Here is a 25,673-nt window from a genome sequence, read left to right as displayed (position 1 = left end):
GTTACAGACAGACGACAGACAGACAGACAGAGATATGGTCATGTTGTGACGGTTCACATACTAAACTGCAACCTACGGATGCAATAAAAACCTTATACTGTACACTGTTGACCTGAGTCCCTCAGGGCTCTATACTAGTGACTTTTCTGTTCTCGATCTACATTTGATATCGTCACTGAAAATAGCAGATCGACATGCTCGCCATGTGTCGCAAACGTGACACATTGTGAGCTTGTCGTTCTGCTATTTTCTTCCCTGCAACATGGATGCTGGGGTTTAAAGTGGTTAACCCCCTCAAATTCAGTAATGTAATTTTACAAGGTGTGTTTAAAAGCAACTCTGTAAAATGATCACAAGCTAGATAAAAAAAAAGCTATACAAGATAGGTAGATACGTAAGTAAAACAACAGAGCTTGTAACCTCTCCAGAAGAAATAGCCTAGAGCAAGCTGGATGTATATCAATGTAAACAAAGTAACCACTGCATTGCCTGATCCACTATAGCCTAGCAATGATGTAGGATTGTCAGGCATTATCCCTCACATAGTTCAAGTTCAGAGGTTGACCTGATTGGTCGGGAGTGATGAGCTATCGGATAGAGAAGGAAAAACACAGGTTGTGTTTTGAATCATTGATGGCTGGCAGAGAGCTACTGCAGGGGGTTCATAAGGTGGGTTGCTGGGACCCCCAGGGGTCCTTGAGGGGGTTCCAGGAGGTCCACAGAAAATGTGTTAATACAGCATCAACATTGGCTTCTATCCTCTATACATTGGCTATTTTCAAATAGCCGATCAATCTAAAAAAAATAATAATAATAATTGGGGTCCCAAACACAAAATCATTTCAGATGGGGAGTCTGCGGCCAAATACATATCAATTTGGTGGTCCTCGACATGAAAATGTTGGAGAACCACTGGCTTACTGCAGCAATTATGAAACAGGCTTGTCAAAGTGTTTCCAAGCAACATGTTATATAAACAGAGAGAAAGCAAACGCAGAGCATAATGCAGGACTTGTTGGGAGGAATTGTTTGTAGATTTCTTGTTCTTGTTCTTAAAGCTGCCAAAAGACCGACTTCCATGGCCAAACGAAACAACTGGCTGTTAAAGATAATTATGTGCTCTAATGTTCTGGTTTTGATAAAGGCAGGAAGTAAAGTGGGAATCTAGTCAATAATGACAGAAAAAGGCTGCATTGAGCTATCAATCAAATTCAAGACATTTTGTATGTTGATTAAAAAGTTCCACAATCACAGAAAGCCTTTGCAGGGTCTGAGTAGAGTATGTACCATGTTGGGTTATTGTATTTTTAGAAACAAGACAATACAATATATATATATATATATATATATATATATATTTTCTCATGATGTAGTAGACAACATATCATCACCACAGCAAAAAAATAAAGCTCCCACGTGGGTGAATAGCACCGGCAGCGTCACATTTGGGGCAGTATTATCCGCCAAACCTTATTTGTTTGGAAGAACAGAACACTTATAATATTGTTATTGAATATTGGAAATATATTATTTTGTTCTAAATTGGTTGACAAACTACTGTAGAACAAGCTAATGTACTGGACTCTATATATTATATTATTATTATTATTTATATCCAGACATATCCACCAGGAAATACCACCTTCCGGAAATACCACAATATCGTCTTTGTCGGGTGAAAACCTTGTATGTCCAAAACCGTTTGTTTTGCATTTATCATTTTAAAAATGATTTAAACGAGTGAAAACAGCTGATTTAAGTGCTTGTAGATCTACTGTTTTCACTACTTTTATGCGACGGCCTTGTGTGATGAAGCAGGGCTTTGCATTGCGAAAACATTTACAAATTAGAAACTAGGAGATACAAGGTTTCTGCCCGTGACGATATGTTTATTATGCACATTCTAATTTTGCACCAAGATGTTTAAGCTCTTGACTTTAATTGCCAAGATTTCACAGCTAACGGTCTTTTAGTTGTTTATTTTTTTCTCTCCAAGTATACAACAAAAAAGAGATGTGGATTCACTGACTCACCACCCACAGCCTGACCCCAGTGTGAGCATACTGTTGCTCAGCAGCAAGCAGACAAAGCTTATACCAGCTCTCCTCCATTTCCACGCTGCTGGCCACAAACCTTGTTCCATCTCCATATTTCCATGTTTTTATGTTGTTGTTTTTTTAATACACCTATGACCATGTCGTGTTGAAGTTGCAAAACAGCAGATCTGCAAGCTCACAATGCGTTGGCGACATGACACGTTGCAAGCTTATACTGTAGATCTGCCAATAATATCATGCCCAAATTAAGGATGCCAGCCCAGGTTGAAAGTCATTTAGTCGGTTTACAGTATAAATATTTAATCGCTGATATATTTAATCACTGAGACATTAACAGGAGCTTGTCACAGAATAATTACAACATTGGATCAACATTGGATCATTTCCTGAAGAGTAAGGGCCGATGCATAGGCCTACTCCACTTTTATTTCAGTTCAGTTCGGGGAGACACAAAATCTCGGCAGCACCGAACAGCCGAATTAATGACGGTATTTATCGCTCAGTGATTTTTTTGGGGGGAGAAGAGGCCTGGCAATGGATTGAATGCCATGGCACGGATGCTGTAACCTACCAGCAGAACAAAGAAGTATAGTGTCACAGCCACAGTGGCTTATAACTTATTTTTTACACTTCCTTATCTCTGTTCGTCCTCCACTGCAGTGAATTAATTGGGAATAAATGTTCCTTTCTGGAACTGGTCGTGCCAGGGCAGCAGGGTAGGGTGGGGGAGGTTGGGGGGAGGGGAGAGGATGTTTACTTGGCCAGCCTCCGAACACTTGCAGGTTCCGCTTGCTAACATTACATCACGCTACACTTGACACCGAGCTCTAGCCTCGGGTGCCAAGAGTGAGTGAGAGGAGAGAGGAGAGGAGGCTGGGAGAGAGAGAGAGAGAGAGAGGGAGAGAGAGAGAGAGAGAGAGAGAGAGAGAGGAGAGAGAGGGAGAGAGACAGAATGGGATTGAGTGAAGTTAAGAGACTGATGAGAGAGAGACAGAGAGAGGAGAAAGGGAGACAGAACGGGATTGAGGGAAGTTAATAGACTGAGAGAGACTGACTGAGAGAGAGACAGAGAGAGAGAGGGAGAGAGAGCGAGAGAGAGAGGGAGAGAGAGAGATGGAAGAAAGAAACAAAATAGCGAGACACACACTTTTTTTAGGGTTGCTGAGAGAAATAGCAAAATTAGGGCGAGGGAGAGCAGCGGAAACAAGAGAGAAAGGGAAACAGAGGAGGTCATTAAGACTGGGAGACGGACAGAAAGAGACACAAGTGTCCATATCCGTCCTTTTCATTGCCCCGATTCCAATTTATTTTCCTTCTTAAGAACTTTCAGCAAATGAGAGACAGCTGAGTCACTCTAGCTGGCCTTTGTAGATTCTATAGCCTCACATCAGTGGAGGGCTGCTGCCAGCGCAGCGGCATATAGCGCCCGCACTCCTTCAGAAGATGGTTCCCAATCATCATTTGCCCAAGTTGAGGCCCCCATGTGGACCGCACATCTGTGTCAACTCATTAACCTCGCCCTCCCGGTGTTTTCATTTCACACCACGTTGGGGATCAAATATTAAAGCGCACGTTCCACGGACTGGCTGGTGTGTACACAGGAAAGCGGGGTTAACTTGTTAGAGCACTGGGCCCTTTTAAGAGTGGCTGTGTTAATGGTGTGGCCATGAACTATGATGAAAGACCACCGTGAACCGACGTGAACTTTATGGTCACGCTTCGCGGAGCTCTGGCTGTGAGATGATAAATGGCTTCTGTGTTTTAATGCTTTGCTGCTGGGATGACGAGAAGTCACATGGAAACCAGGAAGCCAGCAGCTCAGTAATGCTCTGGCTGATGTGGGTACATGATTAGTGCTAGAGAGGACTGTGAGAGGAAGGGAAGGGAAGGGAAGGGAAGGGAAGGGAAGGGATGGTCATTGTGAAAGGTTTAAGGGGGGCATGCTGACTATGGCTAGGGGATATCAGTATAATATCTCTTGCCCAGGGGTCATTGCCATGCTGGCTTGTGCTGGACATTTTTGTCAAAATAATATATTGCCACGGACATATAAATGAGTGGACATTACTGGACAATAATATTGCCAGAAACAGTGATCTAGCCCTGAATGGCCGTAACAGGTATGTAACTCTGAGAGTGTAGTGTACAAATGGAACCATTTTGGAAATGATTCCATTTGTACACTCTCGGAGTTAAGGGGGACGTGTTGATGACCCCACTTGCTATTTGAAATAATGGTGATACAGTAGGTGACTACATCACATCAGGAAAAGGTTATTTATATATTCTTTGTATAGTATATTTTATTCTGATGTGCAATACATGCATGCATGAGTAATACAATAGTCTACCGTCTACTTTACACCAGTGTTTCTCAAACTTGCACTCTGACAGTGTACGAATGGACGGGTCCATTTGGTTCCATTTCTATACTGTCAGAGTTACAGACTTGTAAGGGTCAATTTAGACCCCCATAAAGGAACCTAGAGAATCCCTGAAATCCACTTTGAGAACCACTGACTTACACTATCAATGTGTTTACCACAATTTCTCCACCAACTATGTTTACTAGCATATTAACTTAACAGTTATTTCGATTTCCAGAAAGAGCAAAAAGGAAATTAGTCCATGCAGATCACGCAGCATAATCCAAATGTTAACAATTTAGTGGAAAAGACCCATATTTCTTCACCACTATCCCCCTGATATGATAATATATGATACTAAAAAGCAGCACTTACTCAGTGCTCCCATGAGATGTTGAGGATGTTAAAACTGTTGTATAAGTTGTACTGTAAGTGCTGCCTTAGGAGCCTTACAAAAAACAAAGCGACAAGGGCTAAATTAATCTGATTCATGGCATGATGTTTTAATACAACGTATGTAATTTTAAGGAAAGCTCTAGAAGGGGTTTTGATCATAATTGTTTTAATAGGCTTTGCTAAAACACTGTAGAAGTCATTTTAGAAAAGATTAATTAGCTTAGCATCAATTATTTCCCCCAGGCATATTATCGCCTGTGAAGGACAAGGATCAACGTCATAATGTTTGCCAACTATAGTTGATGGTCGATTACAAAGCATTCTGGAAGATTCACAAGGGGAAAGAGTGTTTCAAAGCCAACTTCAAATGAATATCCTGCTGATGATGACCTTAACAGCATTATTGTAAGTTACTCTGTAATTCTTGCCTTACATCAGAAATCCGCTTAAAGGAGTAGTTCACCCCCAAAATGACTTTTTTTCTATTGATTAGTCACGCCATGGAGAGTAGAGTAGATTTTCTGGTTTTTGTCACATTCCTAAGACAAAAATTTGATTCGAGTAAATTTACCCCCATTTACATTGATTCCGGATGGGGATCCGTTTCGAAAAGGGTCCCCATCCGGAACAAATGGGGGTAAATTTATTGTTATCACATTTTTGTCTTAGGAATGCGACAAAAAACTAAAAATATTATTGAACTCTAGTCTCCATGGCGTGACTAATCAATAGAAAAAAAAGTCATTTTGGGGGTGAACTACTCCTTTAAGTCAAAGCAGAACTATTGATTTTAGACTCCATGAGAAAGCTACACAGTTGCAACAAGAGGAAGAACACCTGAAATATGTTACTTTACACCCCAGGAGAGAGGAGAAACAGGGGCACAGAGCTGAGAGGGAGAGGTGAGGCCAGGGGAGGAGAAGGATTCAAAGGTTGATGGAGAAACAACAGATAAGAGAGGTGGGAGAAGATGAGGCTATGGCTAGTGTTGGTGAAAAACTGAAAAGGTATAGAACAGGTGTCTTCAATGTTTTCAGGGCAAGAACCCCTTAGTTGAGAGAGAGATGAAGCAGGGACCCCCACACCCTTATCATAGATTCCATAGTTTCATTGTTTGACAGCACGATCATCAGTGTATTTTGGATTCATGTCAATTTGTGATTTCAGATATTTAACCACTTGAACCGTCAATACTTAATAAACTTGGCCTTTCACTCTCTACTTAGTTACTTTTTCCCCTCTACACCAAACCTCTTTGCCGGAAATAGCCGATCTACAAGCTCACAGTCACAACGCCTCGCAGTGCAAGGCGTTGTGAGCTTGTAGATCTGCTATTTTTGGCGAAAGTTCTCAGAATATGGACGCTAGGGTTCAAGTGGTTAATATAAAAAAGGAGAACATTTTTTTCTATCACACAAAGATTTGGAGGACCCCCTGTAGCAACTCTGAGGACCCCCTGGGGTCCCGGACCCCCTTTTGAAGACCCTTGGTATAGAAGCAGCACAGAAATGAGGCAGGGAGAGCGGAGGAAGGAGGGAAACGAGGGCACGACAGAGCAGGAGGAGAAGAGCCAGGGAAAATAGCTGTATAGTGGCACTCCGGCCCGGCATGGTACATTAAGCCATTGTTGTGCAGCGCATTGTCAACAACCTCTCTTAAGAGCTCAAAGTCCCCTGAGCGCAAGACTCACACAGTCTTAATTGAGAGTGGCCTAATTTGTACCTTGCTTCTCCGCCTATAAAAGCACACACATGCCCCTGAGTACTTCTTTTCTGTCCCGTCTTTATGCTTCAAACCCCCCCCACCCTGCCATACCCCGTCCCTCCAGCACTCCCTCTTTATCTCTGTTTTTTTCCTCATAATACCTTCTTCCTCCTAACCCAGGGGTCGGCAACCCAAAATGTTGAAAGAGCCATATTGGACCCAAAAAACCCCAAAACAAATCTGTCTGGAGCCGCAAAAAAATTATAAAAGCCTTAAAAATCGTCGTTGTCGGGTGGAAACCTTGTATGTCCAACACTTTGTTTTGTATTTATCATTTAAAAAAATGAACTAAACTAGTGAAAACAGCCGATCTACAAGCACACAACGCCTCGCGCCGCGAGGCGTTGTGTGCTTGTAGATCTGCTGTTTTCACTACTTTTGTGCGTCAGTCTTGTATGATGAAGCAGGACTTTACTTTGCGAGAAAAAAAAACATACAAATTTGAAACTTGGAGATACAAGGTTTCTGCCCGACAGTGACGATAAAAACAAATCGTTAAAACAAAAAATATTTTTTTTCCCCCCATCTTTTTTTCTTTTTCATAATTTTTTTTAAAAAGCTCCAGGGAGCCACTAGGGTGGCGCTAAAGAGCCGCATGCGGCTCTAGAGCCGCGGGTTGCTGACCCCCGTCCTAACCTGACATGCCCATGTCTCTCCTGCCCTGATGCCATTTAACTCAAGCTTGTTTTTAGATGGTGTATGCGTCGGTCTGGGGCGGGTTGGGGTGGGGGGGTTGGATTTGAATGCTATGTTGTTGGCTCTGCCTGCTTGCCATTATCAGGTGCATTAAAAACGCCATTGTTCCCTTTCTGCTAATGAACTGCGCTCTGCTACAAGAGTGGTATATTTGACTTTCAATGGGCCTCTTCTCCCTGCTTGCTTTAGCTTGATGGAAGTGAATTGGAATATGTGTGCCGATAATGGCCCATTAAGTAGGATGTTCATTGTTGGAGTCATTATCTGACCTCATCTACTTGAATGAAGATGGAATCCAGGAAGAACATGCTTTTTTTTTTTTTTCATCGTCAGTGATAGAGCCATCTCACCCCATGAGAAAAAAATGACTATTCACAAATCAAATACCTGGAGCTGATTTGATCCAGTGGTGATGAATGACGAGTGTGGAGGGGAGAGCTATTTAATTATTTGCCTCTTTGACTAGAAACTCAGTCAGGATACAGATTGAGCAAGTGAAAATGGAAGCACAAAGAAATGAGCAGACAAGATTTGGAACTGGAGCTGATAACTCTCTCTCCTGATTGGCCGAAGGTTTGTCACCTACCCGAAAATGGATTTTCTGTTCATTAAAGCAGTGGTTCTCAGAGTGCATTTCTGGGACTCTCTATGTTACTTTAAGGGGGTCTGAATTGACCCTTGCAAGTCTGTAACCTTGTCAGTGTACAAATGGAACCAAATGGACCCTACATTTGGTTCCATTTGTACACTGTCAAAGTTAAGGGGAAGACCTTCAAATGTCAAAGTTTGAGAACCACTGCATTAAAGAGTGACGGTGCTGACTGAACAAACACTCTATAGCAATGATTATTATCAGAATATAATTATTTTACCTTTTAACGAAAAACTTTTTGTTTTAACCAAAGAAATATCACTTACCCTACCTTTAATTTAGATTTTTTTAGACAATTAGCCAATTACTTTTTCTCCACAATTTAGCAGTTATACAGTCCCCGCTGACACGTACCGCCCCCAGCCCGTAGGATTACGTACAATGACAAATATCACCCTGCCCACCCGGCTTACCTCCCCTCGAACACAGACCAATTGTGTTCGCACATTTGACATTCTGCACAATGAGCACTTTTACTTACTTTAAAGGAGCTATAGTCAACTTTTTCATTGTAGGGCCGACACTGTGTTTACATCCTAGTCTATAGACTAGAATGTAAACAAAGTGTCGGTCTGACAATGGCCAAAATGATTATTTTATCATTATTTTATGCTTTTTGTGGTCATTTTTGAATAGAAACACATTTTTTATAAAATATTTTCGAAACATTATCTTTATTTTAGCATCCGTTTATCAAGAAAAAGTTGACTATAGCTCCTTTAAGTATTATTTTGATGCCGATACGTTTGTGCTTTTACTTGTGTACATTTTTAATATGGAACTTCTACAGTACTCGTAATGGAGTCTTTCTACATTGCATTATTGATACTTTTACTTAAGTAAAACATTGTAGTACTTTTTTACACCACTGACGTCCTCTGCTCACTATAGACCCCAATAGACTCCAGGCTCCATTGATCTGCAATTGGCTTGTTGTGAGGTCAACTAAGGATAGACTGCACCCCCTAACCTGTGACTGGATCTGTTGTTTGTCTAATTAGCTGATGAATGCTGTGACTTCCTCACTAAGTGACAAATGAACTGCTTTGCTCAAACTATGAATTTGTTATTGCCTCATTCATTAGAGGTTGACACTTTCATTTGCTGTGAAAAATAGACCTCGTTTTGAAAATGAAATCTGTCGCTTTATACCACCACATAATATTCATGTTCGACGTGGATGTAACTACCGGTATGACACAAACAGAGGTTTAAATGAATGCAAATTATGCTCACTAGAGTAGACTCTGCAGTCTGCACTACTTTCAAAGTCGTCAGATAGTCATCAGATTGCTGTGCACAATATTTTCTTCCTTATCGGTTATTGCTTCCATGTTTGTTTTACTTGATGAGAGCAACTATGGTCCATCATTTCTCCTCCGTCTGTTTCAGATAAACAGACAGACAGACATTTATGGGTGATCCTTCAGGTCTAGCAACAGTTTGTGATCTGATGTGTAGAATACACAAGTTTGAGGCATTTTATTTCAACTCCACTTCTTTGTTGTTAATTAAAGGAGCTATAGTCAACTTTTTCTTGAAAAATGGATGCTAAAATAAAAATAATGTTTCGAAAATATTTTATAAAAAAATAAGCTTCATATATGTGTTTCAATTCAAAAATGACCACAAAAAGCGTAAAATATTGATAAAATAATAATTTTGGCCATTGTCAGACCGACACTTTGTTTACATTCTAGTCTATAGACTAGGATGTAAACAAAGTGCCGGCCCTACAATGAAAAAGTTGACTATAGCTCCTTTAAGCAAGTGCATGCTGCACAGGTATACATTTCATTATCATGCATGGCAATTGGAAAATGTATTTCAAATTCATTTTGGGACTTGAGTGAAATGGCTCTGAATTTATAGAAAAAGGAGTTTCTCGTTTCATAGATAGATAGATAGATAGATAGATAGATAGATAGATAGATAGATAGATAGATAGATAGATAGATAGATAGATCTGTGTTTTGAGATATTTTAGTATTTCAGCATGAATGATGATGCATTTTGCATCACATGATGCAGCATGATGATGGGAAATGCATCACTAGTCATGCTGAAATACTAAAATATCTGAAAACACAGTTTGAACACAAAAACATAACTCAGGATTGTGTTGATCGTGTCCCAAACAACAATAAAATAAGATCTGGTTGCCCCAGAGGTGAACTGGGCCTTTAAGGTTACAAAGTTAAAGGTAAAAGTATGAATGCACATTGTGAGTGATATCTTCAACAGATATCTCAGCCGCCATGTCAACCCTAACCCTAACCGTCATCATCATCATCATCATCATCATCATTCCACTGTCCTAATCACCCTGGTTATGCTCACTGACCACAACTCACTAAAGTGTTAGCCAACATCATCTATCTGCCCACTCATTAATCCCATCCATCCATCCATTTATACCCAGGCCTTCAATAGATATCAATCCTCCCAACGGTTAGAATTGCGCACAAATGCACGTGATTATAGTGTCATTCGACATAACCAGGCAACAACAGACAACTTTTAAAGGCCACAATGTCAAACCAAGCTGATGTGATCGGAGACTGACTGAGTTACACACTGCACAAGCGCATGCACACTCACAGCCACACACACACACACACACACACACACACACACACACACACACACACACACACACACACACACACACACACACACACACACACACACACACACACACACACACACACACACACACACACACACAGTACTGTACACAGTACACACACACACACACACTTGCGGCTTAGCACACAGTCAGACAGAGCCAACTTGCAACACAGGCAGCAACAAAAATATATAAAACGATCAATCATCAAAGCGAGTACAAAATAATAGCCTTTAAACAGCGATTAAACTTACCATGGCTGCTAATGTGTCCATCAATGCCAAGCTTTTTTTAAGTCCTACTCAAAAAAGGTTTGCCAAATTGTCCAGTAAATCCACACCAAATCTGTTTATTCTCCTCCTTCAGACCTGTTTCATTATTTGTGCATTTGTTTGTGAGTTAATTTAGCAAACTGAACGCATCACTCATCACTGTCAGCTCAGAGTAAAAAGAAGAACATGAATCAAAAGAGGAAGTGTTTTCTGTTTCTCATTGAACAGTTCATGGGATGCTAGCAACGCCAAAATAAAAGCCATGTCCATGATTTAAACTCTATCTGGAACAGCATGTACTGCAATGTTTCTTTGCTGCCACGTTGTTAATTGGGTCCACTTTATGTCCTAGCTCTAAAGTAGTAATTAGTCATTAGACAGATCAAATAAAAAGTAGTAGCACTGGACACCAGTTGCTGGTGAACTCCTTTACTGTCTTGGAGTCATGACAACTGGGGGAAAAAACCTTCTGTCTTGTAGTGGAAGTCTATCCGTCCAAACTGTACCTGAGAAAATTGGAAAGTACTCTTCAGGCACGTGCACACATAGGCATCAAAGGGGGCGTGAGCCCCTGCCCTTTTACCTGTCTGTAAAAAGTGCCCTCTCCAGACCATGAATGCAGTTTTTACTATGGTGAAAGAAATGCAAATGCCCTCTTTCCATGCCATATCTGAAGGCAGCATTCAAGAGAATCTTTTTAAATACTATACTACCAGGGCTTGCAACCTATCTATTATCATCCTACAGTACAGTATGTGGGAAAACCTTCATATTATCTACTGTATCAATCAGAATCTGATTTTATTTCAAAATCAGAATGCATTTTATTGAGTCATGCAAGGGAATTTTCTCAGACAGACATGGTTGACATGAAATGGCCAACGAATGAATTTTGATGTCCAAAAATGTGAAAAGATCATCTCTTGAGTGTGTGTCTGTCTGCACAACACGATAGTCATAAACAACATAATTGTAATCTGGACACCTCTATGTTTTCCAAAGGATGAATCCTGATGCTTTTCGTGACTCCATGGCCATAACTGCAGCGCCACCATTCGGACAGAATTTTCACTTGTATAAGATATCTCAAAACCCAATGGTTGGATATGCTATGACAGTGGTTCTCAAACTTTTTCAGGTCAAGGACTCCCAAATTGACACTTATTATCAGCCTGCGGACCCCCATTTGAAAAGATATGCCTGTGACCCCCATAAGAGAAGATTTCTACGTCTCTAGCAGTGATTCCCAACCATTTTCAAGGACCCCCAGTTTTGATTGATTGATTGAATATTTTATTAGACAAAAATAGTTTTCGACATGTATTAGGCTACAGACAGAACCCCATTTAATGGTATTTCTATCTCTGAGACCCCAATCTATATTGTAAAATCTATGTTAATTTAACTCAGCGAGAGGGCAAATGGAACCAAATGGACCTGTCCATTTGGGGTCCATTTATGGATTACAGATCCATAAGGGTCCATTTTGTTCTTGACTATCATTTAGCTGGGGACCCCCTGGAACTCCCTCAAGAACCCCTGGGGGGTCCCCGGACACCACTTTGAGAACCAATGTGCTATGAAACTCACTGAGCCCTCTTTATAGATTCTTCATGTTGTTTTCTTGGTGTAGATGTGAAATGGCACAGCTTAGTATCCGTATGCTCCGATTAGTGTGCTCTGGACAAAGGACAAAGGAGGAGTCAAAATGCTACATGGCCTGACACTCTTATCTACTACATGGCACGGAACAGAGGCTAAGCTGTAAGCTGCCAACATGGCAAATCCACGCTTCTAGAGACTGGCTATCACCACTGGATAGATTTAGTTGGGTTAGTGTGTTTTCCTAAGTGTGGAGTGTTTCAGTATTAACAGCTTTGTGGGTCATAGGATTATGCATTAGTTCTTTACATCCATCCATGATTGCATGAGCAGCCATGTTATTTACTGTAAAGTGTCATACAGTAGAACTAATAGTCTACTGCATAGTCACATGAGTTTCGCTGGGAAAACGCAGCGAAACTCGCTGGGTTCTCCGAGTTTTACTGGCTGTAACAGCAACCATGATCACATCTTATCTTAACAGATATCTAACAGCACAGCACCGTAACTTTTACTCGCAGCAGAGTATTTTTTACATTGTAGTATTGATACTTTATATCTAAGTAAATAAACATAGTACTTTTTCCATCACTGCGTCCTTCATTTCCTGGGTTGGGATGAGCAAGTCATGGTGCTTTCATTAACATTTTAATAGCGCCATCTTGCACTGCCCATTAGGAGATGCACGGTTTGAGAAGATGCTGTAAATCTTGAGTTTTACCGCAGATCCAGACTAATAACAAGCATGTCAAATTGAAGACATGATAAACTTAACTTCCCCCCCTTTGGCAAAGCAAGATGTTTCAATTAACGTTTGAATTATGGATGAGATCTCAATATGCTCTGTGCTTTCGAGGGGGAACTACAAATCAGTTCTTTTTCCTATTTTGTATTTTGATATGCACCCTGCAGAAAATGAAAAGATTATTCTTGTTCGGAATGAAATATTCTTGTTCGAAGTGATACGCCGGCTTTTTATTCTTTCTGTGAAAAAAAAGTGAACCGTCCCATTTATGTTTTAATCGAAACTAGGGAGGCTGAGAGGGATAGTGGAACATTCTATTTTTTTTCTTGTAAAAAAAAAAAGAAAAAGTATTAAATAGCTCTATTTTTGCATAGCAACCATTGCTATGGAGCAGGGGTGGGCAACTTTGATGATGGAGAGGGCCACTATATTTTCACACTCACTCCAGAGGGCCACAATGCATAATGCAGTGATAAATAGCAAAACATTGCTGATCTACAAGCTCAAAACGGCCGCCAGTTGCCCATGTATGCTAGAGAGTAAAGTCAAGGATCCACAGGAGTGGAAAAAGCAGCACAGGCCCAAATGCAGTGTTCCATTTTATTCTGAACGCTAACGTGTTTCGGCACGAAGCCTTCCTCAGAGCAGGTTAAAGATTGCTATAGAGTCTTTGTCAAGTACAATTTATTTATTCTAGACACCCAGGTGTCTAAAATAAATAAATAAATAAATACTTGCACTGACCCTATGTTTTAACTGCGTCCAAAAGATAAACTATTTCATGTTTTTGGGCAGCGTCGCCTAATCGCCTGCTAACGCCAGTAGTTGCCGGGTCCTATTGACAAATAACACTAGGGCTGTCACGATATGACATTTTACATGACGATTAATTGTCATTCAAATAATTGCCGATTAACGATTTAATTGTGTTTTGTCGTTGATAATTTAACAAAAAGGACGATCTACAAGCTCCTAGATCGGAGCTATCTAAAGTGTTGTTTTGAGATAATGGACATTAAAGATGAGATCCCCCGTCTGCCTCAATGTTATGGGATTACTATTTTGTGCTCGTGGATCCGTGATGATGATAAATCAGCGACGGAGATCGGCTCGGAACCTTCCGCCATTGTACCCGGTAGGATAACCGCCGTTACAGTAATATATTACTTTTCGCGAGATATCTCGGGAATGGCACTCGAGATACTCGAGTACATTTCGCGAGATATCTCGGGAATGGCACTAAATCGGTTAAAATGCACCGTAAGGGCTCCAATGCCACAGATGCTTTATTGGACCAAAGAAATAAGTGATTGTATAAGTCGCTTTGGAGCTCTCAGTGTGCAAGTGTTTATTTATTTCATCTCCTGCATGCTGTTGGTCGCTCTGCACCCAAACCTGTGTTGGGGATGTGCATGTTGGTTCTCTCTTTTCACTAAGCAGGTGTCCCCATCTCCCCTGCTCTTTATAGTAATCAGAAACTATGTTTTCAGGTCAAGACACCAATTTCACCCAATCAGCAGAGAGAGCCCATACAGGGCGTACTGCACAGGATAAACAAGTTAAATTCGAAGTGATAAATGAGCGGACAAAATTGGCACTGGAACACGATAAAATTGAAGATGATAAATTGTCCGTGCGTGGTTCTCTATCTTCTGATTGGATAAAGTTGGTCACCTGAGATGAAAATGTGTTTTCTGTTTGCCAAAGTGCAGGAGAAACCCCTGTTGCTGAACAAACCCTATGGCAAGGATTACTTGCCACCAGAATAAAGCTTTATTTTTTTTTAACAAAAAGGACGATCTACAAGCTCCTAGATCGGAGCTATATAATTATATAAAAGTGGGTTTTGGGGGGGTCCTCCAAATTTGTGTGTGATTTTTCTTCTCCTTTTTTATATTAACCACTTGTGTAAAAAACATCACAAGGATGCAGCTGGGACGTATCATCAGTGATGTAGCCTGGGGTCGACGGGTGTTTTGGGTCTCGCAACATCATACACCCTCGCCCAGGTGACCCAGCCGGGGTTGATCAAGTCCCGACTTACGTCCCAGTAGCTATCCACGATCAGTCCTATTAGGGAAAGACAGGGTCACTCAATGTGCTGCACCGGAACTACTCTGCCGGGATTGGGGGTACTATTCTGGCGCGTGGAAGAACTAGGCTCTATGGGTTGACTCCTGGCCGGGCTCCTCCTACGTCTCACCAGGTCCCCTCCTGCTCTCACCAGGTTCAGAACCTGTGCGTTGCACCAGACCCCAATCCAAACATTCCATTCAGCTGCTGCAGTTGAATGGCCCTCCTAAAGGCCTCACCGTGGATTTGTTGGGCTTCTTCCTCACGGAAGACACAGGCTGGGGCGCTAACCCAACCTGCTCCCGGGTGCCGTCTAAATTCCGGCCGTCAACCGAGTCTCCGGTGGTCACCAAACTATTCCTGGTTGTCACATAGTCTATTCCTATGAGCCACTATAAATAGAACTAATAGTGTAAAAAACATCACAAGGATGCAGCTGGGACGTATCATCAGTGATGTAGCCTGGGGTCGACGGGTGTTTCGGGTCTCGCAACATCATACACCCTCGCCCAGGTGACCCAGCCGGGGTTGATCAAGTCCCGACTTACGTCCCAGTAGCTATCCACGATCAGTCCTATTAGGGAAAGACAGGGTCACTCAATGTGCTGCACCGGAACCTTGAATCCTAGCGTCCATATTCTGAGAACTTTAGTCAAAAATAGCCGATCTACAAGCTCACAAAACCTCGCGCTGCGAGGCGTTTTGAGCTTGTAGATCGGCTATTTTTTTCAAAGAGGTTTGGTGTAGGGGGGGAAAGAGCAGACTAAGTACAGAGTGAAAGGTCATGTTTATTAATTATTGACGGTTCAAGTGGTTAAATATCTGAAAATACAAATTGACATGAATCCAAAATACACTGATGATTGTGATGTCAAACAATGAAACTATGGAATCTCTGAAAAGGTTGTGCTTCATCTCTCTCTCAACTAAGGGGTCCGTGGCCTGAAAACATTGAAGACCCCTGGTTTAGCATACAAACTCTATCAGGATTCTCTTTTTTATCAAAATTTTTATCCCACGATTTTTTTAACCCATTTCTTTTCGCCCAGTGCCAATTGCTAAGTGTAATGGGCGCTGCTCTCCCTCTGCCAACTTGGGGAGAGCAACGTACTGTGCTCATGCATGCTTCCTTCTATGCACGAGGAGTACAAGCCGCTTCTTATCACCTTACAGGGGTGAGTTTCCCCGGTGGGACGTATTGCGTGGAAGGAACACGTTATTCCCACCAGTTATTATCCCCTCCTTCAGGTGCCCTGGCTGGCCAAGGGGAGGCAATATAGAGATCAGGATTACGGCATGTTTTTCGTGTGGGTACCTACCCTAGGAGACACAGGGAGAACATGCAAACTCGCCAACCCCACCTGGCACCGATGCGGAGGTACAATCATTCTCTCAACCCATTTAGACCAGGAACCCCTACAAGTTAAACTGTATACCTTTCAATCCGGGAACATTTATATAATCGGCCTCAGGCCTAAATGGATTAAAAGCGCATATACCGTCAAAGAAAGATGCAAGATAGAAAACGCTGATTTTGCCAGACAGCAGGGAAATACCTTGTTAGCCAAAAACTCAAATGTATTACGTTAAGGGAACTGACATTCCCTGGGTTCTGTGGAGATTGTAAGGTTGCGATTTCCATTTAAATGATAAAATAGCTGACATGGTGTCATCTGCAGGGAAGGCATGATCATCTTTGATATATTGGGTTCAAGACAAGACCATTTGAGAGAGAATGTAATGCCTGAATAGTACGTTAACCATTCACCCCCAAGCATTTCCCTTGCATGCAACTATCTGTCTGTCTGTGTGTGTGTGTGTGTGTGTGTGTGTGTGTGTGTGTGTGTGTGTGTGTGTGTGTGTGTGTGTGTGTGTGTGTGTGTGTGTGTGTGTGTGTGTGTGTGTGTGTGTGTGAGAGAGAGAGAGAGAGTGAGTGAGAGAGAGAGAGAGAGAGAGAGGGAGATATTATGCATGTTTTTAACGCTGTCTGGACTTGTGAAATGGGACATTCTGCACAATGAGTGCTTTTACTTTTGTATTTAAAGTGCATTTTGATGCCAATACTTTTGCACGTTTACTTAAAGGGTTCATATTTTAGATTGTAATTAAATAATATAAAATATGAGTGTTAAAATTATTTCATTTACTTCTTTCTATTGTTTTAGAGATTTTTATTTCAGTGTTTGGGGGCATGCGTACAAGTGGCTAAATATGTAATTCTACACAGAATAAGCCCATTCCCAAGATACAACTCAACCTTTCATGGTTGGATGTGACTTATGGGGGCTAGAAGTGTTACTGTAAATAGCAATAAAGAAAATGCTGGCATATTGTGTCTAAAATGACATATTTAGCCACTTGTACGCATGCCCCCATACGTACGCATGCCCCACATTTTAGTACGATAAACGCGATAAAACAATAGAACGAAGCAAATGAAAACATTTTAAAACACACTTTTTCTTTTCTCTAATTAGAATCTAAAATATGAACCCTTGTTGTAAAAAACTAAAGTTGTCCTTTAAGGTAAATGTTGAATTCGGGACTTGTTAAAGAGGCCCGTTCTCTCCACCACCACACATGAACTATAGCTGTAATGACTCTGACCTCTAAGGACCTTTCCAGGGAGGGTTTCATGTTGCGTCTTGCTGTGTCACCCTTTCTTGTTTTACTTTTTTTTTTTTTTTTTCACTGACCAATGGACACTTTTGTTTGGCTCTGCACTATTGCGTGTGACTGATTTTCCCCCTTGGGATAATAAAGGTATCCATCTATCTATCTATTGCAGGCATCACCACCGTGCTGACCATGACCACGCTCAGCATCAGCGCCCGCCACTCGCTGCCCAAGGTGTCCTACGCCACGGCCATGGACTGGTTCATCGCCGTCTGCTTCGCCTTCGTCTTCTCGGCGCTCATCGAGTTCGCCGCCGTCAACTACTTCTCCACGCTGCAGGCCAACCGCGAGCTGAGGAAGGTCGCGGCCCAGAAGGCTGCGCAGGAAGCCGCCGCGGCCGCTGGGACAGCCGGCGTTGCCGGCGCAACGGGGACCGACTCAGAGCTCTCCTCGGTGAGTGTACCAGTGTTCATTTCGTAGACTAAAACTACGGATGTATTGTTGGGCCAGGGCCCAACAATTGTTGTAGCACAGTGGTTCTTAAACGTTTTGATTTCAAGGACCCCCATAACTCTGAGAGTGTACAAATGGAACCAAATGGACCCGTATGGGTCCATTTGGTTCCATGTGTACACTCTCAGAGTTACTGACCCAAAAGGGGTCATTTGGAACCCCCACAAGGACACTAAACCTGAGACCCACTGGTGTAGCAGAGTGTTTCCAGTGAGCCAACATGCACACCATCAGCAGCCTGACTATGTTTGACCAGAATGGAACAGAGCCTTAATCAGTATAATTGGCAACACCTGTGAAGGAAGTAAGGAAGGGGTCCAATTTCTTTCCAATATGGTTGCTGTGCATAGCGGCTATTTCGCATGAACCCAAAGCAATGTGAAACGTGTACATTGTATACGTATATATATTTTGTTTTTGAAAGATTTGTTTTTGGGCTTCTATGCCTTTTTTGATAGGACAGTAGACGACAGGAAATGGGGGGAGAGACAGGGAGTGACACGCAGCAAAGGTCTTCCCGGATCGGGAATCGAACTGGCGACACCGCCAGGCATCCATGCCTATGTGGCAATGCCTAAGTGGTATGCGCCCCGACCAGTAGGCCAGCGGGCGCCCCCAGATATATATATTTTTTTAACAAACAGAGGATCATCCAATACAAACACCCAGTTGGAGAGCTATGCAACCCTCTTGAATAGACGAGTGACAGAGAGAATTGTCTGTCTCTGGAACACGTTGTGCTCGCTCGTGTTATCCTTAACAAACATGCTGTTGACATACACATAGTTGACGCAAAAGAATGTCACTGAATAGGGCCGTGCGGCTCCCGTAGATAAAAGTGATGTGATTATTTTTATCGTGTCTGGTGTGAATACAAAATCTTGCTGGGTGCATGTTCTCACGTCTCTGTTTCCATGTCGTAATCTGTCTTGGTTTCAGTCACAATGCCATGCTCCTGTGCCTTCATGTGTGCCTCATACAGTGTAGGCCAGTATGTTAAAATCATACCAACATCGTATAGGATCCTGTGTGTGATACACACGCGCACGCACACACATACTGGTAGATGTGGTTTAGCAGGACCCTTTAGCTCAAACCTGCGGTTTACAACATTAGCAGGACACCACTTTCCACTTGCTTTACTAATATGTGGAGCATGTCAAAAAATCTATTTTGAGCCATAGAACACATATTTCACTTCAAAAGTTGAATAAACTCAACACAACTCAAGTTTTAACAATCTGACAAAATCCTACATTAGGAGGACATTAGATAATTAGGTTCTAAGCTCCGCCCATGTGAATTAACAGGACTAACTACATTAACAGGACAGCTGCAATTAAACACATGAAAATATGTCACTGCAGGGTATTTAAGGGTCAAATGTGATTAAATGTGACATAGCTAAACACAAACAAGGCATTCTATTGATGTTTTTAAATCTCTTCCTAAGACACATTTGTTTTTTCGCTGGCTTTTAATGTTCCTTAATTTTCCTGCGCAAATCGCTACACAGTATGTCTACACTCATGTCATCAATATGGATCTGTCCCATATAGCGCCCCCATCAGGCCGATTTTTTCGAACACATTTTTGGACACTGCTCCTACAAATTTTGCCCTAAAATCACGAAAATCGGTACACCCCACATTCTCTGAGCCAACCAAAACTATACATTGTCCACACAACTAGGAACCAATGCCAGTTACATCCGTCTTTGTGTATACATGTGACCTGACGGTCGCTTATCTCCCGATTAGGGAGTCTTACTGGTAGGCCTGTTTGTCATTTATGCACCATGTACAGCACTTCGGTCAATGTCTCTTGCCTACAGTGGTGTGTTACTGTTTCAACACCTGACTTGCCCTCAGGATCAACCATACAAGTGGAATATAAGCCAGTAAACATGCAGGACTGGAATGACATCGATACAAAGCTCACTAACTAAGTGTTGTTGGTGCCACTGAGATGGTAAACTACAATTCAATGCAATATGACTACTGTGTGTGACTTAGCAGGCCTGAGAACAGGCTGAGAGATGTGATTTCAACATCTTCAATGTTGAGCTACTGTTAATAAAGTTCTGCAGTGAACAAACTAGCATTTTCATCCATCTTGGTCGAAGGGGGACATTGAAAATGTCATGACTGAGGGGTCAATAGACTTAAGCTTTGTGAAGTTAACTTTACAGCTCGTCTGTTATTCTTGACTTCTTTAGAGATTTTCATAAGAGATTTACTGGAAGGGTTATAAGACAAAAAACTATAGCTGAAAAACACACCAATCATGAACAAGGTTCAACATTTATTTTTTGTAGGACACAGGAATGTAGCCCTGCCCCGCTGTAATCAGACAAAATTCGGGGAAGACCGCCAAAGCACCTCAGACCGTAGGGATGGGACAATATACGATATTATCGTTTATCGTGATAAAAAACACTCACAATAATCATATTGTGGAGATTTAATTTATCGTGATATCATCCTCTGTCATACACTGGGATCAATTCACCTTTTATTTGCCGAGCTGCATATCCAGTACTATTTAAACCCTCTATAATTGGTAAAAGGTACATAATATATGTACTTGATACAGTAGTTTTTCACTCTCTACCAAATCTCTTTGCCAAAAAATAGACGATCTACAAGCTCACAATGCTTCGTGCTGCGAGCTTGTAGATCTGCATGATTACTGCATGATTGATCTGTCGCAAAGCCCTCTCCCTAACTGTGAGGATTGGACGACAGCGTAGCAAAACACTTCCACCCAAAGTTGGCTCCCATAACCCGCTAAAAAGCCCGTACCTTGGCCCCCCATCGACCGGGAGAGACGGGGCCAGCACCCAGGGGGTACCCAGGGGCCCAGCCACCGCCAGGGCTCCCCACGGACCCCCTGGGAAAAAAATATGGGAAAATAGTCAAAAGTAGCCGATCATAAATGTGACCCGATTAGGGAGTCTTACTGGTATATAGGCAAATTAATATCAAAAACATTTATATTACATTATTACGGCCATGGTGAAACGTTGCTGCTGGGGGACCTGCTACAGTGATTATAGCTACCCAGAACATTTGAAGGGAGCATTTTTCAAATCATTTTCCGAAACCAAAATCTGCCTTAGACTGCAGCCTGTCGATTGTAGGTATAAATTATCGATACATTTGTTGTTTTTGGGTCAGTTTTAAGTGCACTGCAATTAAGCAATGACATTGTTTTTTCCAGCGGGTAAATGCACAGGAAGAAAAATTAAGTGAATCTTTAAAATATAGCAGATCCACAAGTCTAGGTATGCAGGTCGCCGGTTCGATTCCCGATCCAGACGACCTTTGCCACATGTCATTCCCCATCTCTCTCCCCATTTCCTGTCTGTCTACTATCCTAACAAATAAAGGCATAAAAAGCCCAAAAAACTAATCTTAAAAAAAAAGAAAGTCAGGTCTGAGATTTATCACCCAGCCCTACTTTAATGTTGAGTTACATGTTGTATGACATCATTTTTGTAGCTGCAAGGAATAATTATGGCAATTATAATTTGATAATTGATTTGCAGTATCTCATAAGCTACAGTGCGTTACTGCATCCCCATTATTCAGTTGCCTGCAAATGTATAAATAGGCTACTTTTTCCAGAATTATGTTTAATACCAGCGTTAGTCCAGAAACCCCCACATTTACATAAATCAAAACATCTATTTTCAATAAAGTAGTAAATGAGGATCTCCCTCAATTGATCTTTTCGAGAAATTAAATAAAGGTTGAATGAATGCAAATCTTTTGTATTGCTAAATGCTCATGATGTCCCCGAACATGCCATGACAAGGCAAATGTTTTCTTTGGATATTAATGTTATCACCACCGGCACCACCAAGATGGTTACTTTGTCAACTATCATTATTCTGATATTGCTACCATGCTGTTATGTAAAAATGTTCATATTCTGTTCACACAGTGGTTCTCAAAGTGAATTCCAGGTTGGAATCCACTTTGAGAACCACTGTTCAGGCCCAGGGACTCTAACACTGTTGTTTTTGACAACAAATTTTGATTTAGTTTTGAATAAAATGTCATTTAATTTTAGTCATAATTTAGTGACCTGAAGAGTTTTAGTTTTAGTCTAATTTTAGTCGACTAAATATCATACATTTTTAGGCGACTAAATCTACAGTTCATTTAGTCAACTAAAATGTATTTTGGCAGGCCTTGATGGCATCGTAATGAGTGATTTTACACTTGGTTGTGTGCTGAAAATAGCAGATCTACAAGCTCACAACGCGTTGCGCGACACGTTGTGAGCTTGTAGATCTGCTATTTTCAGCACGCAACACTTGAGAACAACCAAACATAAAATGACTCTCTACTCCACTAGTCCCTCCCTAACGTTTTAGTCTAGTTTTGATTTTGTTGACGAAATTGTCAATATAATTAGTCTTAGTTTTAGTCATCACAGCTTAGTTTTTATTTAGTTTTTGTCAGTGAAAGAAATGCAATCGACAAATACTTTTCGTCATAGTTTTAGTCAACAACATCTACACTGCTCTGACAGTACAAATGGAACCAAATGAACACTAAGTCTCATGATGCAAGGTGAAATTAACATTATCTGTCTGTCTGTCTGTCTGTCTGTCTGTCTGTCTGTCTGTCTGTCTGTCTGTCTGTCTGCCTGCCTGCCTGCCTGCCTGCCTGCCTGCCTGCCTGCCTGCCTGTTTGTCTGCCGATTGTTAACCAATTTGAGTTAAGCTCTCCTCCACTCTTTTCAAAGATTTCACCTTATGCAGGGAAACCCTTTCACTCATTCTTTCCACTGTAGCCCACTTGCTGATTACTAGCTTGCAATGCAATCAGCCACTGATCAAATTCACCTGTGCTGCCTGCCCATCCCCCATCCCCCATCTCCCTCACTGCACTCACTCAAAACTGTGTGAGTGAGAAGCTGCCCCTCCCCCCACAGTCAGTTGGTTTGTTTGTATGCAGTCTGTACAAGGCAAGGCTTTAAATACTGTGAATATGTGTGAAAGTAAATCCTACGTGTTACTTTATGCTTAGGGTAGTCTTACTAGTGACTATATACAAATGGAACCAAATGGAACTCATAATCTGTGTAATCTATGCACATGGCTTATTTTTTTGTTCTGGTTAGTTAAAGCAGTGGTTCTCAACCTCTGGGTCAGGGAATTATTTTGGGGAGGGGGTCCCCAGATGATTATCTAAATGACTGTGCACCATTGCTTTCTCTCTGAACAGTAAACATACAGCATAAGGTTTAAGTGTAAGGGTATCTTCAGATTTCTAAAGTACCCTTCCGTAATCAATGGGGGCAATTTACCCCTTTTTGTGCAGATATATGACCGATTTGTTGCATGTCTGAGTCATCATGACATCACTGAGATGCCATAGACTCCTACCTACCCACTGTCTGACGTGACCTACCACTGCCGGATGCACCCACGCACACGCGCACACACGCACCTCATCCCGGATTGTATAACAGATTTCTTAAGCCCGGTTCACAACGCAACATGCTAGCCCAGATGATCCTTTTGCCGTCCTATAACCTAAAAGCCTAACATGGGTTGTGACAGCACTGAGAGTAGAGACGTGCTACAGCCAATCAGAGAACAGGACAGGTGGCTTGTTTGATTTAATTCACACATTATTTTCTTTTATATAATTAAAAGACTGTTTGTCTGTCTGGATCAATCCAGTGATATAACTTTAATAATTCTCGTGGGCGAATCCAGGTGTGACAGAACACTCTCAATGGAGCTATTGTAGTCCAGCCTGAGGATGCAGTAGCCTAGACTCCGAACCTCTTCAGGCGATAAAAGCAATATAGTTGCAAATTCTTTATCCTCACGTGCGTTGTGTCCCACTTGAGCTCCTCTTTATTGTGTACTTCAAGGAACTTGTGTACTTCAAGGAACTTTAAATCCCTGCTCCCTCAAGCAAGGAGATGAGGATTAGATTTGAGTCTGGAGGAATCAAGCAGGTTAGACTGATTGTAGTCCGAGCATTTCAGGCAAAAAAGTGCGCGATTCCATCAAAATACTGCACAAACTGGCCGGACTATAGTAACATTGTGTCACATATGAGGAAATGGCATATTCGGGACAACCTTGGTAGTAGGCTAATAAGGCTATGCTTTATTCAAGCCAAACGAGACACTCTATTTGGTGCTTTATGATCCCACAGGGAATGCTACAATTTGTCAATCAGTGTCATCACCGATAAACAAACTTTTACTGCACTGTTTTTACAGTACAGTAAAAGTACAGACAGTACAGTACAGACAGTACAGTTCAGTGATAAAAGTTCAAGGTCACAAGCTTATTTAGAATAATTTGACCTTAGAATTGTAGTAAGCTACTTTGGTGTCATATACTGTATCTGAAGGCTAGTGAAGTCACTGATCTACAAGATGTACACACAATTCGTAACACAAGAATTTTGCCTATACTGTGTAATACTGTGTAGAGGAATAATTCTAGAATCAGTATCGGGATTTAAAGGGATATTCCATTTAAAAAAACTCTGCCTTGCATGGGTCTGCCTCCCCAGGCTCAGGGCCTCTCCCCACACACACCCATTGTAACTTCAAACTCCATTATATTTTTTTCTGGTGACTCATACTACCCTCCTAATACATGAGCAGGCCATGTTTTTTTTCGATACAATTTTTCATTTATTTGTAATAATTTTAATTTTTCAAATTTTCCCAAAGAATTATTAAAAATAAATGAAAAGGGTTATTGAGAAAACACGGCCTGCTCACGTATTAGGAGGGTAGTATGAGTCACCAGAAAAAAATAGTGTGTGTTTTTAATCAAGTTTGAAGTTACAATGGGTGTGTATGTGGAGAGGCCCTGAGCCTGGGGGGAAAGATAACATTTACATCAAATATATAAATATTAAAAACTGTTCAGGGTGTTCATAAAAGCCTGATTAGATGATAAAGTGACCAAAATGATCTGTAGGCTTGAACTTAATTAGCATTTTTACCCAAGGGTAAAAATGGTGCCTGGGTGCCTGCCTACTCCTGTATGTCGGAGTTAACTTAAACTCATATGTACTGTACATGATGTCATGGTCATGATGTGGTCATGTGATACTGTATATAGGAGCTACGCTGATCAGCATACATGACTGTGCAGAGCTGCTACCAGTGGTGCTTTGGGGTTTTCTTTTCAGGGCGGACGGTCATTTATTGACGTCACATGCACGAGCGCCTTTAGATGTGTGCGTGCTAACTAAAAGTTTGCTTTGAACAAATCTCATCTATCACAGTAATGGAGCCAG

At 41.6% G+C, this 25,673-nt stretch overlaps 1 protein-coding gene across 1 annotated transcript in view; it reads left to right on the top strand.

Moving 5' to 3' along the window:
- gabra6b (gamma-aminobutyric acid type A receptor subunit alpha6b) overlaps positions 1-18,348 on the top strand; it is a gene marked incomplete at both ends in the record, with an annotated part of 28,796 nt that extends 10,448 nt beyond the window's left edge. The window contains one exon of the mRNA XM_080749477.1: positions 18,041-18,348. Within this exon, the coding sequence (XP_080605603.1) occupies positions 18,041-18,348 (308 nt within the window). The remainder of the gene's footprint in view (positions 1-18,040) is intronic.
- Between the last annotated feature and the right edge of the window lie 7,325 nt (positions 18,349-25,673).

Source organism: Nannobrachium achirus (genome assembly GCF_963921795.1).
Source record: "Nannobrachium achirus genome assembly, chromosome: 19".
In the NCBI taxonomy this organism is placed as follows: Eukaryota; Metazoa; Chordata; class Actinopteri; order Myctophiformes; family Myctophidae; genus Nannobrachium; species Nannobrachium achirus.
The sequence above is the reverse complement of the archived record's forward strand: the minus strand, read 5'-3'. Positions and strand labels throughout refer to the sequence as shown.